The sequence below is a fragment of the Convolutriloba macropyga genome, chromosome 4, assembly GCF_964194025.1.
Source record: "Convolutriloba macropyga chromosome 4, txConMacr16.3, whole genome shotgun sequence".
In the NCBI taxonomy this organism is placed as follows: domain Eukaryota; kingdom Metazoa; phylum Xenacoelomorpha; order Acoela; family Convolutidae; genus Convolutriloba; species Convolutriloba macropyga.
Window position 1 is genome coordinate 22,658,909 of NC_134471.1, and position 18,056 is coordinate 22,676,964.

Genomic DNA, 18,056 nt, shown 5'->3' on the forward strand with positions numbered 1-18,056 from the left:
ATGGGTACTGAAAATATTACAGTCCGTGAGCCAGCTTACCTTTGGTGCATATTTTAATTGCATCGTTATTCCTGCCCGCATTAACTGCCGCTTTAGCCCACCAAACGAAGAAGTAGGCATTCTCAGATCGTAGCTCGGGTGGACTAATTTGATACATTTCACGAAACAGCAGTTCTACTTGACCGACATTTTCTTTTGTTGAAAGCATACACGATTTGACACAACACAAAACAAGTTTATTGAAAAAGTTTTTGTTCTTTTTTCTGTCAATTAGTGACAGCAGCTGATCTTTAAAAAGATCCTTCAACCGGGTCAAGCTGACAAATTCTTCATTTTCACAGCATTTCAGCCATTCGCCCGGTCGATCCTCGGATCTTGTCTTCTCCAGGATCTGCTTGTATTTCTCATACAAAGTCATCTAAAATTCCCGACAAAATTTCGGAAGATTAGTCTGAAAAAGCATTGAATTAATCTTCAGATCTTAATAAATACCAACAATTTAAAATTTGATGAAAAAGCACATTGTTGAAACTTTGAAAAATTTTCATCTTGACGCGTGCATAGCAGCAACTTCTGACCTGTAACTAAAAATTTTAACATAGGCGACTAGCACCGGACAAATTGTTTGTTGTTACCTCCTAAACTGCCTCCTTAACCGTAAGCTCGAAGGGTCATGGGGATAAAGGAGTGGGAGGTTTTGGAAGTCTAAAAACTAACAATTGCACTTCATATCATGAACTTGTGCCTTCTCAGCAGATTTGTTTAACGGCAACTTCTGAGGCTAGCAAGGCTCCAACAGAAGTGGTCAACTTGTTGCCCTCGATATTTACCAGTTCATCCGTTTCTCAAGACAATAAGATGCAAAAAACCAGGCAAAAAAATAGACGCATGATTTAAACAATTTCGGATGAAATAGACATGATATTCATAATTGGTGCCAACTGCCTGGCAGATCTGAACAAAATTCAGAAGCACAAGGACGAGAAGAGATTCAATTAGACATGAACGACTACTCCTTCAATTGATAATTCTTTTAGCAGCTTCAACCATTGTCAGTCCTTTTTCTGACGGGTCCTATAAAAAGGAGACAAAAACAAGAATTTAACAATATTTTGAATCGGTATTTGGAATGATTTTACTTGAAAGATACCAGAGCCGCTGCCGAATCTATCACTTTAGAGAAAAAGTCTGAAAACTAAAATACCCGTAGAGGAGGCGATTGAAAATGCTCTCGAAGAACCGTGACCTACTGTGTAGGTGCCCGAGATTTTGATGTCAGCTATGAAGAATTTTTCTAGTTTAGCCGTAACGAAATTCACTTTCAGTGTTATAACACGTGCTACACGTAATGGGACGGCTTAGCTCTGAATGCTTCTTTGGCCTTGATTCTGGCAAATTTTGGACAAAAAAATCTTTCCAAAAATCCTTGCAGAAACCGGATGCAGCAGGGAAGAGCAAAACTCCTAACTTCCCTGCTTCATCCGGCTTAGGCAGGATTTTTCCAAAGATTTTTTGTCCAGAATTTGCCAGAATCAAGGCCAAGGAAGCACTCAGGTATAAGCCGTCCCATTGCGTGTAGCACATGTTATAACACTGAAAGTGAATTTCGTTACGGCTAAAATCAAAAAGTTATTCAAAGGTAACACCAAAATCTGGCACCTACACAGTTAATTAATTGTTTAAAAGCATTTTCGATCGCCTCCTCTACAGTACATTAGTTTACAGACTATTCCTCTAAAGTGATAGATTCGACAGCGGCTCTGATATCTTTCAAGTAAAATCATTCCAAATACCGATTCAAAAAATTGTTAAATTCTTGTTTTTGTCTCCTTTTTATAGGGCCCGTCAGAAGTATTGGCGATGGTTAAAGCCGCAAAATGAATTGTCGATTGCGAATCACGCAGAAACTGGTTTCATGAAAATGCAAAGGAATTACTGAACACGCCTTAATTTGTATGGATCTTAAATTATTTTTCAGAAAAAGGAACAACCGAGGATATACATAAAAAAATTATTCAAAAATTGTGCACATAACAGTGTGCACAGTAAAGGGGAATCCCCAAGAGTACCTTCAGTGTCCAAATCGACTTCACAAAAGGCGTACAATTCACTCTGCAGAAACCCGACGCGAATGGAAACCAAGCCTTCATAGATCTAAACATGACGAGAATGACAACATAAAAATTACCTGTCATTGCTAGCAGCATTCTACTGATACCGGCATAATCAAAAAACGTGATTCAAGGGACTAAAGATGGAAATTTTAATGCCACATGTTACCACTAGAAATTCAGAGCATCAAATGAAAGATTCTCCGGTAGGACAATATCATTGAATTTGTGGTAAAGTGCTAACTTTTGAATGGGACGCTCGACAGATGTCGCAGGGTTGAAAAACTCATGACAATTCAAGCGATCCAGGTCAGTAATTTAAAACCGCAATCGCACGCGATGGACAGCGGGGTCGGGAATTGACATGAAATTGTTATTTCAAAGACAAATTTTGACTTGCGAAATTTGAAAAAATGTTAAACGTTAATTGGAAATTTTTAAAGCCTCAAAAAACATATAGGATTAGGTTCGTTTTAATAAAAACAAATCAATTTATATTTGAAACTTCATTTTTAGCAGCCACTCCTTTATCTTTTAACCAAAGATATGCAGAAATTGATTGCAATTAGTAAATCTTTAAAGGAGGCAATCAATTAAAACTTAACCGAATAACGGCAAGCTAATTGCTCTCAAACGACTGACGAGCGGTTGGCTTCGACAGTCACTAAGTACGGTCTGCGGAGGGTGCCTTCAGCTTAATTGTCATGGGGACGAAGTCGGGGAGGGGTTAATTAATTATTTGGCCGAAAAGCTCGACAATCAATTTTTGCACTTGTTGCAAATGACCAACCAAATCATTCAATAATTGGTTCAAGAAATTCAAGTTCGAAATCCGTTCATCAAATAATTTTGAGGAACAATTGTTCTTCAAGATTGATATGACACAGTCGCTGCCTCACATCGTTTTCGGCAAAACCAGCGTGATTAAAAAATCGCTTGAGAAGTTGGGGGCAGATAACGGGTATCAATATAATTTTCATTTGGTGCTCTTGTTTTTCAATGCAGCAGATGGAAATTAAGAACTTTCGGGGCTCCCTCGACTTTGTGTTCAATTTAAATCCTTGAGGCAAAACGCTCTTCCAGTTTCAGCTCGTTTAAAGGGCAACTGTGACCTTTTATTACACCGCTTTCCAACTTCGTTTTTTATGATACTAGCATGTGTAGATATGTACATATGATTGCAATCTATTTTTTTCATATTTTACCATTAGAATAGAATAGAATGACTGCTAATTCATGCGGATACACATCCTAAAAAAACTTAACCTTACAAATTGTATTGTCTAAGCGTTGTTTGCGAAGAAAGAAAGGAAAACTTCCGATTTATGATGGAAGATTGAATTGGTCTTTTTCTTAGTTTCTCTGACACGGAGGCGGTTCTCTTTGGAAGGAAATGATGTAAAATATGATTGGTATCTTCAAAATTCTCCAGTATTTTTCTATCAGCTCTATGAACAATTTCCCTGATCGGCTGATAACTCTCCTGAATGCCCATTCTAAATGCTTTTTGTTGCACAGCATCGATCCTATTGAGGAGGCCCGAATAAAAACCACCCAAACCACGCACCCATACGAAATAAGATATAACTAGAAAATTGTAAAATAATTTCAAATCAGGCATCCCATAACTGAGTCTCTTGAGTTTCAGTAGAAGAGAAATCTTCTGCATAGCGCGTTTTCAAATGTAATCCACGTGAGTTTTGAAAATCGTGTGACAATCGAACCCTATACCGAGGATTTTGACTGCTTCAACTCTATTGAAATCCGGAATATGTAGCGCAAGGGCAATTGAAAAAGAGATGAGCAATTCGTTCGACTTCGAATCATTGAACATCAGGTTCTTGCGTTCGCACAATCGCTTCAATTCCTTAGCCAGACTCGAAGCGCAACCGTCTTTCCAACCTGTCGAGCAAGAATCGGAAGTTTGTCGTCAGCAAAGCTACTAATTTCTAGAGGAAACAGAGGAGTGGTAAAACGTTCTATTAATAACGTGGGGACACAATAGCTCAAAATAAAAATGATTGGCCCTCCTGTTGATCCTTGTGGTGCAACCTGCTTGGAGAACAGAATTAAGCAGGATACAAGCCAGAAGAATAATTTTCTTAATAATGCTTATTCGGATATTCATACTAGCTTTTTTGTTTGTTAGTTTTATATTAAGCAATTGCTGAATAAGCTAAATAAAGTCTTTTCTCTCTCTCTCTCTCTCTCTCTGTCTCTCTCTTAAGGAATTGTAACCTTTAGAAGTTGAAATGTGAGCGGTCGGTGGAGGATTCAGATTCTTTATGCCCCCGATGATACTGACATGGGACATCGTGTCAAACGCCTGGGTCATTTCTAACGTGATAATTCTGACGTAGTCGATCCCTTTACAAAGAGTGGCTACGTCGTGGAGGAGCTTGAGCAACACATGGGTAGCTGTGCTGGCTTTACGGGATCCAACCGGTCAGAGCCTGATTGTACTGCTTCGAAACGAAACCATCCTGTCGAATGTTCTTTGAATAATACTGGTTAATGCAATCGGCCTCATGTCTTTCATAGTAGAAGGGTTGTTACATTTGGGTGATGGCATAATTTTTGAGACCTTATAAGCAGCAGGATACAAGCCAGAAGATAGTGAAGTACTGAAGATGTGGCAAATCGGTTCAGCTAAAAGATGCCCGTTGTCCTTCGGCATACAAACTGGTATGCGGTCAGTGCCCGGTGAGGTGTTCTTCATTCTTCTGAGATATCGATAAACGATCAGGGTCTTTCCCATTATAGCCCCCCCCCCCATGATCAGGTCTTTCCCATTATAGCCCCCGATTAGGTATATTTACCATAATTGGTGGGGGGGGGGGGGCTATAGGTTATCTCACCACTAAGCTGAGGGGGGGGCTATAATGGGAAAGACCCCGATTTCATGTGAAAATTCAGGCGTTCAGCACTCACTGACGATGGTGTCAGGAGTCCTGTAGTTGCTGTTGTTATGGATTAAAATAAAAATGGACTATCAAGGAATAAGCAAGGGAATAAAGCAGCCAGACACTCAGTGCAGCCTTCCCTCCTCCATTACGACGCTATTCGAAGTCTCACTGAGAACACGAGGCTTGAGGGCGCTACATCCCCAAGCAGAGAACACAGCTACTCAGAAGTGCGCAGCTGATTTTCGTTCGGATGAAGCATATAGTGTCGGCGTACGGCTCTCCGCGTTTTTCCCTGATCTTGGTTGCGAGTAGTTTCATAACACGGGATGTTGGTGGCCCAGCAACGCCCGAGCAAGCAAAAACCAGTGCGTTGAAGCTGCTCTGTTCGGTTTCGCAGATTGCCTCTTCGTACTTATTTCGCTTGATACTCTCATGATATTTGTATGCATCATTTATGGTCTTAGGGCAGATCTTCGCATTAGGGTTGAAAAACTTCACATCGAAGAAAGTGCGATTAAAGCGGGAGCCCCACAGACCGTTTGCCTTGATGTCCAGTCGCAAGTCATCGTCAGTAGTGTTGGAATTACTCGAGAAAATTTCTCCATCGGGCGACTGAAGTTTTGGCTCTATCTGGACATCGTGGCAAACGTCATCCATCAGGTTTCGTTGTGTCGTAAGTGCCTATACCCGACTTTGGCGCAATGTAGGGCATGGGTGAGGCTAAATTCTTTCCCGCATGGGCATATGACTGGCGTGTTTTTAGATTCCCAGGTGTAGCGAATAGCTATTCCATAACGGAGCTCAGTCTTCGTGAAGTCAAAACCATGTTTTGATAACGGAAGCGCGTTAAGCCAGCTAGATGCTCCATTCTGCGAGGCCAGCTGGATGATATACTTCATTTTTTGTAGATTGTTTTCAATTCTGCATTTCTTCGAGATAATATCACGTTGCATGACTGCTTTCTGTCTGATACTGATCATGGTTTGTTCTAATTCTCATTGTTAAATTTCGAATGAATCATTATTGAATGACGCCAATGGCCTTGAGAAATCAATTGAATGCCCAAAATTTTCATGAAGATCTTGTTGGAGGGCGATGTTAAGCGCACCCATTCTGAGAGGGAGAGAAAAAAGTTCTTTTTCCTCTTGGATTATTTCTTTGCCGACGATGTTCGGTATGACTCGGCCAAGCTGCTCCTCCACCTCGTCCAAAACCCCATCCATGGATGGTATAGTACGAGAGAGGAAGCCCTACTTCTGTTGAACCCCCTTCGTTAAACATGCACAAGCTTTCTGGGGAGAGGTGAGAGAAAATTTACCAAGTCTCTTCAAACTTTTTGTGTATTTAACTTCTGCATCTTTCAGGAAATTTTTACTGGCCACAGAGCATCCGATAACGGATGCCAGGACTCAAGTTCCCTGCATGATTTTCAAATTTGTGCCTACAAACACAGTTGACGCTTGGCGCTGGCCTCCTGGCTTAATTATCAACTGGCACTTTGGCGGATTAACAAGATATCCGTACTTGCATTCAAGCTGAGTGAGCTTGTCGAAGAGTGCCCTGATATCTTTCAACTTACCGACGACGCTACCATCATCAGCATACCATTTTTGTGTCAAGAAGTAATTGTGAAGTCTTGTTATTAGGGGTAGGATTGTGATTCCATACATTGCCATCGCAAGGGGGATCGCCTTGTGTTGTACCCTCCTAAAACAGAATGGTCGACTTACCGATGTAGAGATGAGACGGATGGCTATAGAAATTTTGTAAGGCAACATGCAAAGATGGGCACAAGGCATTCACGTTATCTAATGCTGTTCGTCTTTTGAGCAGGTTGAATGCGTTTTTGGCGTCAACTTGAAGAATTGCTTCGTTTTCGGGATCATCAAAAGTGCGGCGAAGCGAATGTATGGCATGTTGTCTGCCGCATTTCTGGCCCAGGCACAGCTGCATGTTTCCACTGATGGACGATAGATATTGCCTGATGCAGTCGCCGATTATTGGTCCGGTGATGCGATGCATTACTTCACCAATACCAATAAGTCTCGTACCTGGACCTTTATCCATAGCCACTAGTCGACAACCATTGAATGCAATCAAATCATCCAGTGGTATTATGGACGTGGCCGGCCTCTTAACAAACTTGGCAACAAGCTTGCAGAGGTTCGTGAGGTTTGGCGAAAGCAGAAAGTAATTTACGCCTGTCATCGGCATCGAGACTTGAAGGCCCGGCACTGCCATGAGTCTTCATTTCATGCTTTTGGACAAGCCTGGCACTGATTTTGTCGAAAACAGCGGGGTGGTAGGGAAGCGGGTGTGGATGTTTGCTCTGAATCCAGTTGTGCTCCAAGGGTTGCCCTTCGAATGTTTGTTGCGTAAAATCTCGATGGCCGGTCTACCGTCTATGAGATTGGTAGGCGCAAGCACTCCTCCTTTATGCCCATCTGAAAGAACGCGAATAGCTTTACTGATCTTACCACGAGACATGGAATCGTTGAAAATCTTGTGGTAAGAGTGCTGCTTTTTTTCCCTGAATTGATTCTCATATGGATTGCCTTCACTTCGCAAAACAGTTCTGAGAAGTTGCGTGTTGTGTTCTGCGTTGTTATAGTACTCGTTCAACTTATCGGCGTTGAAAGTGCTGTTATAGTACTCGTTCAACTTAACAGCGTTGAAACTGAAACCTCCATTAGCCTCCTTGCTGCCTGCACCCAAATGACGATGAACTTTATTCCACCAATATTTGGTCCCTTTGCCAGCTCCATTTTGTATGACAGCACCTTTAACGATCTCACGAATTCATTCGTTAGTCTCAGCCAATTCTCGTAACGCGATCTTTTCCGTTTATTTTGTTCCTCTTCTTCAATAAACGTTTAATGGCGGGAGTAACAAAATGGAGCTCATAACTACGCATAGTGACCGTCCGTAAGGGACAAAAAGTCTCGAACACGTATTGCAGGTGGCCAAAGCAAATACTACACGTTTCGTTAGTGTCAGATGCACTCATAATTAAGGACAAATCAGTGTCCCGTTACATATGATTAGAGCAAGTGTAACAGAATTCCGCAAGCAAGATATGACTTTCAGGCCTTGCATTTGTTTGTACTCCTTTGCATTGGGTAACAAATCAAAAGTCTAGGCTCGTCTTTGAAAACCTGGTGGCAAGCACGAAACAACAGTACGGTATCACATATCAAATGAGTTAGAAAGAAAGCAAAATTTTTTATCAGGCGCGACGTGTTAAATTACAGTGCCAATGAACATATAACCAAATTCAGCTGAATTTGAGTTGTGAAAAAGTGCCAGTATGCTTTTTTAACAGTGCGCTTGTTTAATTTGCCCCCAAGTTCTTTAGTATTTCTATTTACAACGTTGTACAGTTGTTTCCTTCGGTATAAGAAGTTTTCATCGGTTATTTTCAGTTCACCTCTACAGTATTGCCTTCTCCTCTAGTCTTCGAGGGCTTTAAAATTTGTTGGAATGTCATACTTATTACGTGTAATAGCCAGGAATAGAAGATCATGCAGTTCAACGTAGTGACAGAGTGGGAGTTTTAGGCCGATTAGACGTTCTTTGTAACGTTGAGATGGATTTTCTAGAATTCATTTAGAGGCCATGATCTGTACTTTTTAATTTTGTACACATTGGAGCGGTTTGGTAACAATGCTTGTGAGCAGTACGTCAGAATTGCAACATTATAAGCAGTTTATTGGGTCATCTTGTTTGACGTTGAGCTGATCTCTGACATATTTCGTTTTATTTGAAAAAGCACTCGTCGCTTTTTGCACTCTGTGGTTGAAGCTGCCTTGCCATGAGAGGTTTAATGTAATTATTAAACAAAAGATTTTTTGAGACTCAGTTGGTTTGATTTCCTGGGCACACAGATGTTGTCAGCTTACCCCTAACATTTAACAACTTGAATTTGTTTGCCTTTAACTCCATTCCATTCTCTCGGCAACAGTCTTCAAAATTTTTTGCGCTTCTATCCAGTTTTGCTTGATCATGAACAATGAGTTTTTGTGAGCGTCACACGTGTATGAAAAAGATGTACTTAAAAGACATTCGTTTCAAGGTTAAAGATTTAAATTAAAACTTGATTTTTTTACCTAATTTATTGCTGACACAAGATTGATAGGTGTCAGAAATGAAAATAGACCTTTGATTAGACAAAGCTCGGGCTTCGAGCTAAATCAACGAAACTGACATATTTTTGTTGACTTCGTCAATTTACCACGATGATTGAACTGATATTTGGCACGAAAGCGAGAATTAAATTCATTAAACAATTAGCCAAAGACATAGAGTATTGCGCTAAATTGTATCTAGACCAAAAAAATTGCCTTGAGTTCAAGACCAAAAAAACGGGAACTTCTCAAGTTCGAGAACAAAAAAAAGAAAGGAATGAAGGAAACATCTTGAGTTCAAAATTGAAAATGTCGATAAACTTTAGAAGCAAAAGGGGTTTTCAATCAATATAGCGGGCAACGAGATTCTACAGTTTGGTAAATATGTGCACTACATGCAAGAATTGTGAAAAGGTATTTTCGAGATTTCCCCGGGAGTGTACCGAGTGGAATCTTGTCTGTCGCGGACCCGGATAGTGTCTACGCTAGAACTTCTGGCATCCGTCATTATTCGGTCTCCTGCTCTGCACACTGAAGTGGAACTGCAAAACCAGTGCTAGCACTTAGAGAAATTGGAAAGTACTAAATCTTCACTTCAAAAAAACCTCGTCAAGCTTTGACAGGAACTGAATAACCATTGCAACAACATCGAAGAGGCAACAAAAGAAGATTTGGGAAAATGGAGCGCTGAGTGTGAGGATTTACAAGATAATGTAAAGGCAGCAGCAGCAGCCGGAAATGCTGAACAAGAGCAATCCATTGAGGTATTGAATCAAGAGATTTCAAAAAAGTGAGAAAAAGAATGCCCAATTGAGGTCAGAACTTGAGCAGCTTTAACACTAAAAGTAGTATAAATGAAAAGGCCAAAACAAAGGCCATGGAAAAATGTTTATGCGAGATCTGAAACAAAAACATTATGAACCGGCCTATAACGCTATATGCGATTTTGTTGGAAAAAATTTTTTTGATCAGATCAAGAAACACTGTCACAAAATGAGCCCGTTGACGCAACTTGACGCTGGTGGAGACAAAGAGTTCTTCCAGACCGTGAACCCGGCATATCAAATTCTGACGAACAATGCGCGGTAAGAAGCCTACAACATTATTGGACTTGACGAGGCAGAAAGTTAAGAACAACAAAAACTGATAAATAAACAGTCCATATGAAACTACAAACTTTTGGTATAGTAAGACGTTCATTTAACAAGTTGTGCTAATGAAAAAATTGTTTGATTTTGAGTTAGTGGTGCACTCTTTACTTAAGAAGAGGGCAATGTGCGGGTCACACGTATATTAAAAAGTGTACTAAAACATTGGCTTTTAAAGTTAAAAATTTAGTTTAAAACTTGCTTTTATTACCTGATTTATGGCTAACACAAAGCTGATAAGTGTCTGAAAAGAAAATAGACCTTTGATTAGACAAAGCTCGGGCTTCGAGCTATATCAACGGAACTGAAATAATTTTGTTGACGTCGTCAATTTACCACGATGATTGAACTGATATTGGGTACCGACGAAAACCAGGATTAAATTCATTAATTGAACAACAAACCTACCATCATAGCTAACCATTCTTTTAAATCTTTATTATTCAAATCAACTTATCTTCACAATGATCTTCTTGAGAATTTAACTTCTAACTTTGTATTTTGAACAAGCACTACGCTGAACTAGCCAAAGACATAGAGTATTGCGCACGGGCGGCTTTTAAACTAATAGTCGTCTGTAAATCCAAAACCTTCAATATCGCGGTTTTTCTCTGGAAATTTTTGATAAAATTTAAGAACAGCAGTGGTCCAAGTATGGAACCTCGTGACGCTCAACTTGAACAATAATTTCCATTCTTGACAAATTGTTTTCTACCTTCTAAGTAGAGTGCAATTGTAATATTTTTCCTCCAACTTAATAAGTTTCGATTTTCTTAATAAGAAGGTGATGTAGTACTTTTTGAAAAACTTTTGCAAAATCTAAGTAGAGGATACTAATGTCGTCCGTTGAATTCGTATCAAACTTTCAATAAACTGTGCCGAGATACAGTAGAAGCTGAGTGGTTGCCAATGTATTCTTTGCTGGTGTTTGCTGGAGTTTAGAATGGATGGCATTAAAGGACTTTTTCTTATTGCCCTAAAAAATTTCTGTAAATCACCGAATTGTCGCTCTGCGAAAATTTCGGATTCAAAATTTGACCGATCCTTTTCCATTTCAATTGATATTCTTTTCTCAAGTTTCTTTATTCAAGGCTCTTGCTCAGATTCCTTGTCCGCCTTCGTTTCTTTTTAGTTTCCTGTTTCTTGATTAGGTGGGAAGTTGATGCTGCTACCCACGGGGTAAGTGAGGCCCGAGGCCCCGTGAATTCAGAAAATTTTGATTCTAGGATCTTATTCATCCATTTGTACCCTTCTTGAACCAGGATTTTCGCATTACTGTGGCAGCAGGGATCAAAGAGTGATTCAATTATTTGCTCGTTAAGGTGCTCCCAATTTGCTCTTTTGAAATAAAATTTGATATTTCCAGTAGATGCGTGGGGATTGGTGAAAGTGCTCCAGTAAACGCAAATTGGGTTGTGATGAGAGCAAGGTCTTTGATTTGCCGGTTACTTAGAAGAAAGACTATTGTCCAAGTCGCAGTTTACAATTTGTTCGATGGTGTTGACTAAGACAACATCAAGTTGTCTCTTAGCAATGTTTGAAAAACTTATTTCAAACAACTTTTCGATGAATGCGCTCTCATAATCATCACTTGATCTCATTGAGTCCTGGTCAGAGAAAAAATAAAGTTTCCCGTCAGTATCACGTTTTCACAGTTATGATTTGGGCGTGTTAATTCAATTTCAATAAGTACGTTTGATAGTTGTCAAGATGACCATAGGAATGAATTTCCAGTGGGTGGATTGTAGACACAACAGATTAGTATAGGTTTTGGCTTAGCGACGATTTTGACTGCCACTTACACATCATATACTATGCTTAAGTTGACTTGCTCATTTTCAATTGAATTTCGGATTCCTATCATAACACCGTCACGTTTAGAATTTAACATATCAGGGTCCCTATTTTTTGATGCAAGCTGTATTTTGGCAAGAACAATGCTTTTGGCTAATTTGGCAAGAACAATTTGAGAATGCTAATCTTCTTTCTAGGCTGAGAAGGCTTCTGGCGTTAAAGGTTAGCATTTTGATTAAGTTTAGTCAACATCCATCCTGATATTCTGAGGAAGAGTCTTCGGTGTTTGCGTTGAAGTCGGTGTTTGTCACACAAGCACCCTACCTTTACTTCAACTTTTAGGCTTCGAATACGAATTTTTTTGCGATCAATTCTGTTTTCGTCCATTAGTTTTCGACGGGTTTTTGGACAATCATTTTTTTCTTAGCATCAACGAGTGACAACTCATGGCCCATGTAGACTTGCTTGTTGAAATCTTTTGAGCGAAAAGCAGATTTCAGTGATAGGTTATTGCTGATTGGGTTTTCTAGATGTATCAGAAGGGTGCGTGGAACTGTTTTTGTGGAGTCGTATTTTTCATGCGCTGATTTTCTCCAAATTTCTTTTCTGCGATGTTGAGAAAGTGGAGCAATTTTTCTACAGCCGCCATCTTAGTGTGAATTTGTTCAACGGCCAATATTGACGTGAGGTTAGGTACTCCACGGAAGCGAATACCGAGACAATCATTTGATTTTGTGCTTTGAAATGATTTTTCAACCACACCTTTTCTTAAATTTCCAAGGGACTGGGCGTAACTTTTGGGTGTTTTAGTTCACTAAGGTCAAATATTACGGTCTCAATCTTTTGGTTTGATTTTTTGATACCTCATCAAAAACATTCATTTGTTTCTTGTTTACAAATAGCTGAGTATTTTTTAGAGGTTTTTGGTGTCAATGGCATTGTCTTTGTTGCCATTGCAGTCATTGCAGACGTGAAGAGGATTATTTTTCTAATTTGATAAGAACCGCAATGTCGGTGCATTTTCGAAACCCGTGCATTTTCAAGTCATATGCATGACAGAGGAAGCACGTGTATATAAATTTTTTCTGTTTTTGATTGCAGGAATTACAAAATTGTGTTACTCTGGGTCTCAATTGGGGTAAGCACTCTATAATTTGTTGGAGTTTTCAGTGAACTAAGCAAAATATAGAATGTCAACTCGTATCCTTTGCAATGTACTGCCTATAAGTCCAATACTAGCACCATCGGCAGACAGCAATTACAAATACACAAACATATACAAACTGATAGTGTCTGTGGAACCAATTCTTGCACCGCGACAATGGAAAGAGGAACTGAGACAAAGAATGGAAACCAAAAATTATGGAGCCTGTGGAAACAATTCTAGCATCGACGGCTTAAGTAGATGAAAAGACTGGTAGTCTCTTTGGGACCGATACTCGCACCGACGGCAAAGAAAGGAAAAGAGGAAGAGGGCTGGAGAATGAAAAACCAAGAGTTAAAGAGCCTAAGGAAAGGAAACAATGCTGGCAGCAACGGCCAGCTGAACAACAATTTTTTTAAAATAAGTAGCGTATGGAACCAATACTGGCATTGAAGGCTTAAGTAGATGAAAAAACGTTACCTTGTATTAGTAGGTTGTGTTGAAAGGGCCACATTTGCAGAAAATCCTCTCACACTGAAACTCTTCCAGATGACCAGCTACGTTCAGGGCACTCAGAAAATGACAAGGGATAGAATTTTTTGCTTTAGGATTGAGCCCAACTTACTAAGGGCTAATTGACTTAAGTGAACGATGTCTTTTTGCTGTGTTTTTGGCTGTTGCAGAATTTATGACCGATGCTTCTGTATTCGGATTGACTGGCGTATTCTGCTGGCATGTTTTTGGATGAAATTATTAGTAGTTTGTGACCAATTTTTGCTTTTAAAGGAATCGTTCGGATTCGGTATTCCAATGACGAACACTTTTTTTATTGCAAGCAGAATTAGCTTAATTTCTAGATTTAGATTATTGAGATCGAGGTCCTTGGCTACTTCTTGAGAGTCTTGGGTTGCGGGAATTGCCTTTGAAAAGGTCATTGCCACCAATGATGATAACATTTCGATCGTAAGAATGTGCTGGTGGGAAAAAGCGGTCACATAACTTCCCGTATTCTCGAAGCCTATGGTTCAGTGAGTTTCCTTTTTCCGCATACGTGAGGAGAAGCATAGTCAACTAATTTTCCATGCTCATAAGCAAATAAAACAACTCCAATTTGAAGTCAGCTGAAGATCAAAAGAGCCGTATTGTTTTAAACTCTGGAATAATTTTGGATAAGAGTCCCGAACTTCAATATAACGTGTTGTTATCTCTTCTAAATACCCAAAGTAACAACAATTTGATCTGGCATCTTATCCCGTTGTTCAGCGAAAATTGTTGTTGTTGTTGTCCCTAGGGCTTTTGACATCAAGCCCAAGGGATTGCTCCCAATGCAATTTGGTCTCGGCTCCTTTATATACAGCAATTGGGGCAATCACAGATCATATTCCGTGTACATAACACTTTTCCCCTGAAAATCAACACCAAGCGGAGCCATATAATCCACAAAAACGTCCTATGTCTACCAAAGGCTGGAAAAAATTTATTCCTTGAGGCGTACTGTTGTCATTTTTTTGGCAACTGGTAAATAAATACTTACTCCAAATTTCTCGGTTGATTGGAAATTTTTCAATAATCTATTTTTCACTCTGGCAAACAGGTGTTCAATGATTGCCATCACTGAGAGAACATCATTTTCATCGTGGTAGAGCCTAGACAATGAGAGTAGGTCACTGAGCTGCAGAAAAATGGGAAGACAATTCAATCTTAGTTATGTCAAATTTTTCATGTAGATGAAATTCTTGTAAACAGTAATCTATTTCATGGCTCTTTCCTGAAAGCTTTTTATCAGTCTTATGCTTCCCCTTTATGGATGCCAAGTGCACGAAGCAAACGTAATCAAGGGACGAATTAAAGATTTCTAAGCGCGAATTTTCACTCTCGCTGCAATCTTCTAGGAGAGAGTACTCTTCAGAAAACCGAAGGGCCTATTAGCTTCAGAGATCATGGACTCGAGGTGCTTGGTGGCTAGCACGTTACATGTGAGCTGCACTTCAAAGTCAGCCATCTTTGTTGATTTCTCTAATCCTAATTCAATCACAATCATGCTTAGAGACTCTCCCTCAAATGCTATATATCAAAATACTTCAGCAGCAGGTGACATTTTGTTTCGAGCTAACCATAGTAATATTCCGTTAAAATTGTTCAAAATTTCTCGGCCCCTTTCGTTAACAAATAATAATTATGCGTCATCTGCGTACAAATAGGTTGTACTAAAGACTAAGAAGTCGGCAGGTCACTTAAGAGTATAAAGAAGATTAGAAGGTCCAAACTTGACCGTATCGGAACACCACTGGATGCTACAAGAGGCCCGAACTAACACAATTGCACCTTAAGGTTTGTTGGGGCAATCACAGAAAATATTCTGTCAACATAACATTATCTCCCTGAAAATTAGCCTCAGGCGCAACCACATAAACGTTAAAAAATGTCATTTTACTCGCAAAAGCTCGAAAGGGCCCATCTTTTAGTCAAACTGTTGGCAGCTTTGCCAAATTGTTAACAAAAATTTTTCTGAATTTCTCGGTTTTCAGTTTTCGAATTTTGAAAAAATCCGCTTTTTAATTATATTGGTGTTCAAAGTTTTCCATCATTGAGAGAACTTAATCTTCACTGTGGCAGCGATTAGACAACAAGAACAGGTCATTGAGTTGCTAAAACATATGAAAAGGAAAAAATCTTAGTAATATCAATTTTTCCACACCCAAAGCGTTCCGTAACCAGTAACAAATTTCATGGCTCATTTCTAAAAGTTTTCTATCAGTTTCATACTTCCTTTCCGTAATGGAGCCAAACGCTCAAAGCAAACGTAATCAAGAAAAATTAAATATTTACGAGCACAGATTTTCACTCTCAATGAGATATTCTTGGACACATTTTTTTTTGGAAAACGAAAGGCCCATTAGGTTTTGCAAACCAGGACTGGAGGTGCTTGTTTGCTATTAAGTTGCATGTGAGCTGAATTCCCAAGTTGGTCACCACTGTCGATTGCTCTAATGGTGTGTCATTCAAAGTAAGGCTGACAAACTGTCCTTTAAAGGCTAAATCAGCACATATCAGCAGCAAGTGACCTTATATTTTGAGCTAACCAAAGTGATATTCCGTTTACTGTGTTTCTGAATTTATTGGTCGCTTTTTTTAACAAATAAAATGTTCGCGTCACCTGCGTAGAGATAAGGATTACTAAAAATTAAAGAGGTTGGCAAAAAACGTATAAAAATGAAGAAAAGCAAGGGGTACAAATTTGACGCTTTCGGAACACCGTTGAACTCTAATATATTTCATGACTCTTTTCTGAAAATTTACTATCAATCTCATACTTCCAGTTGACGGATGCCAAGTGCACGAAGCAGACGTAATCGAGGGAGGAATTAGAGATTTGTGAAGGCACTTTCTTTGCAGCATTCTTGAATAGAATACTGTATAGAAAACCTATAAGCTTTCGCAATCATTGACTCCAGGAGATCGGTGGCTATCAGGGTACAGGTGAGATGCACTCTCAAGTCATTCACTTTTTTCGATCGCTCTAATGTTGAGTCATTCAAAGTAAGGCTGAGGGGATGTCCCTTTTATTCTAATTAGCAGAGTTTTTCAGCACCAAGTAACATATTATTTCGAGCTAACCAACTTCAGATTCCGTCCATTTTGTTCTGAAATTCTTGGCAACTTTTAAAAAATAAGAATGTTGCGTCAATTGCGTACAGATAATGTGTACTAAATATAAAGGAAGTTGGAAAATCTTTTATGAAAATATGGAAGAGTAGGGGTACAAAATTCAGAACACCAATGGATACTACAAGAAGGTCCGCGCTGACACCGTCGCATTTAACGAAAATCGGGACAGTAACGGAATTTAATTCTGTACATAAAACTCTCTCCACGAAAATCAGCACCAGCAGGAACTGTGTAAACCAAAGTACGCTTTTTGAATACCAAACCAGGGAAAAACCTATTTCCTCGGGCATACTGTTGGCAACTTTGGCAGTTAGTAAATTAAAATTTTCCCGTAATTTCTCTGTTTTGTTTTTGGATTTTTGAAACCATCCGCTTTTTACTCTGGCATATTGGGTCGATCAGTGAGATAACATCATCTTCGTCGTGGCAGACTTCAGACAACACAATTAGGTCACTGAGCTGCAACAAGATAGGAAGAGGAAGAAATCTAAATGATATCAAATTTGCCATCTGCAAAACGTTCCCGTAACCAGTAATCCATTTCATGGCTCTTTTCTGAAATCTTTCTATCGCTCTCATAACCAAATGCACGAAGCAAACGTAATCAAGGGAAGTATGAAAGATTTGTGAGCGCAAATTTTTACTCTCATTGCATTTTTCTTGGATAGAGAACTGTTTAGAGGTTCCTATTAGCTTTCGCGATCATGGACTCGAGTTGCTCTCCAGGTGGCTACCAGGGTACACTTGAGCTGCACTCTCAAGTCAGTCTAATTAACAGAATTAGCAGCACGTAACATTTTATTTCGAGATAACCAAAATTAGATTCCCTCCATTTTTATTGATTTTCTTGGCAACTTTTCTCAAAAAATAAGAATATTGCGTCAATTGCGTACAGATAATGTGTACTAAGGAAGTCGGCAAATCACTTATGAATATGGAGAAGAGTAGGGGTACAGAATTCTGCAAACTACTGGATACTACAAAAAGATCCGGACTGACACCATCGCATCTAACGCATTGTTGGGGCAATCACAGAAAAATTTCCGTGTATATAACGCTCTGTCATTGAAAATCAGCACCAGAGGAAACCAAAATAAAACAACAAAATAAGTCTTTTCACAACCACAGCCTGGAAAAAGCTTATTGGTAAGGCACACTGT

General features: G+C 39.4%; 1 protein-coding gene across 2 annotated transcripts in view; it reads right to left on the reverse strand.

The window, feature by feature from the left end:
- LOC142337515 (uncharacterized) overlaps positions 1-438 on the reverse strand; it is a 42,470-nt gene extending 42,032 nt beyond the window's left edge. For both annotated transcript variants that reach the window (XM_075386797.1, XM_075386795.1), the window contains exon 1: positions 40-438. In XM_075386797.1, coding sequence (XP_075242912.1) covers positions 40-418 — 379 coding nt within the window. In that variant the 5' untranslated portion in view covers positions 419-438. The remainder of the gene's footprint in view (positions 1-39) is intronic.
- Positions 439-18,056: the final 17,618 nt, after the last annotated feature.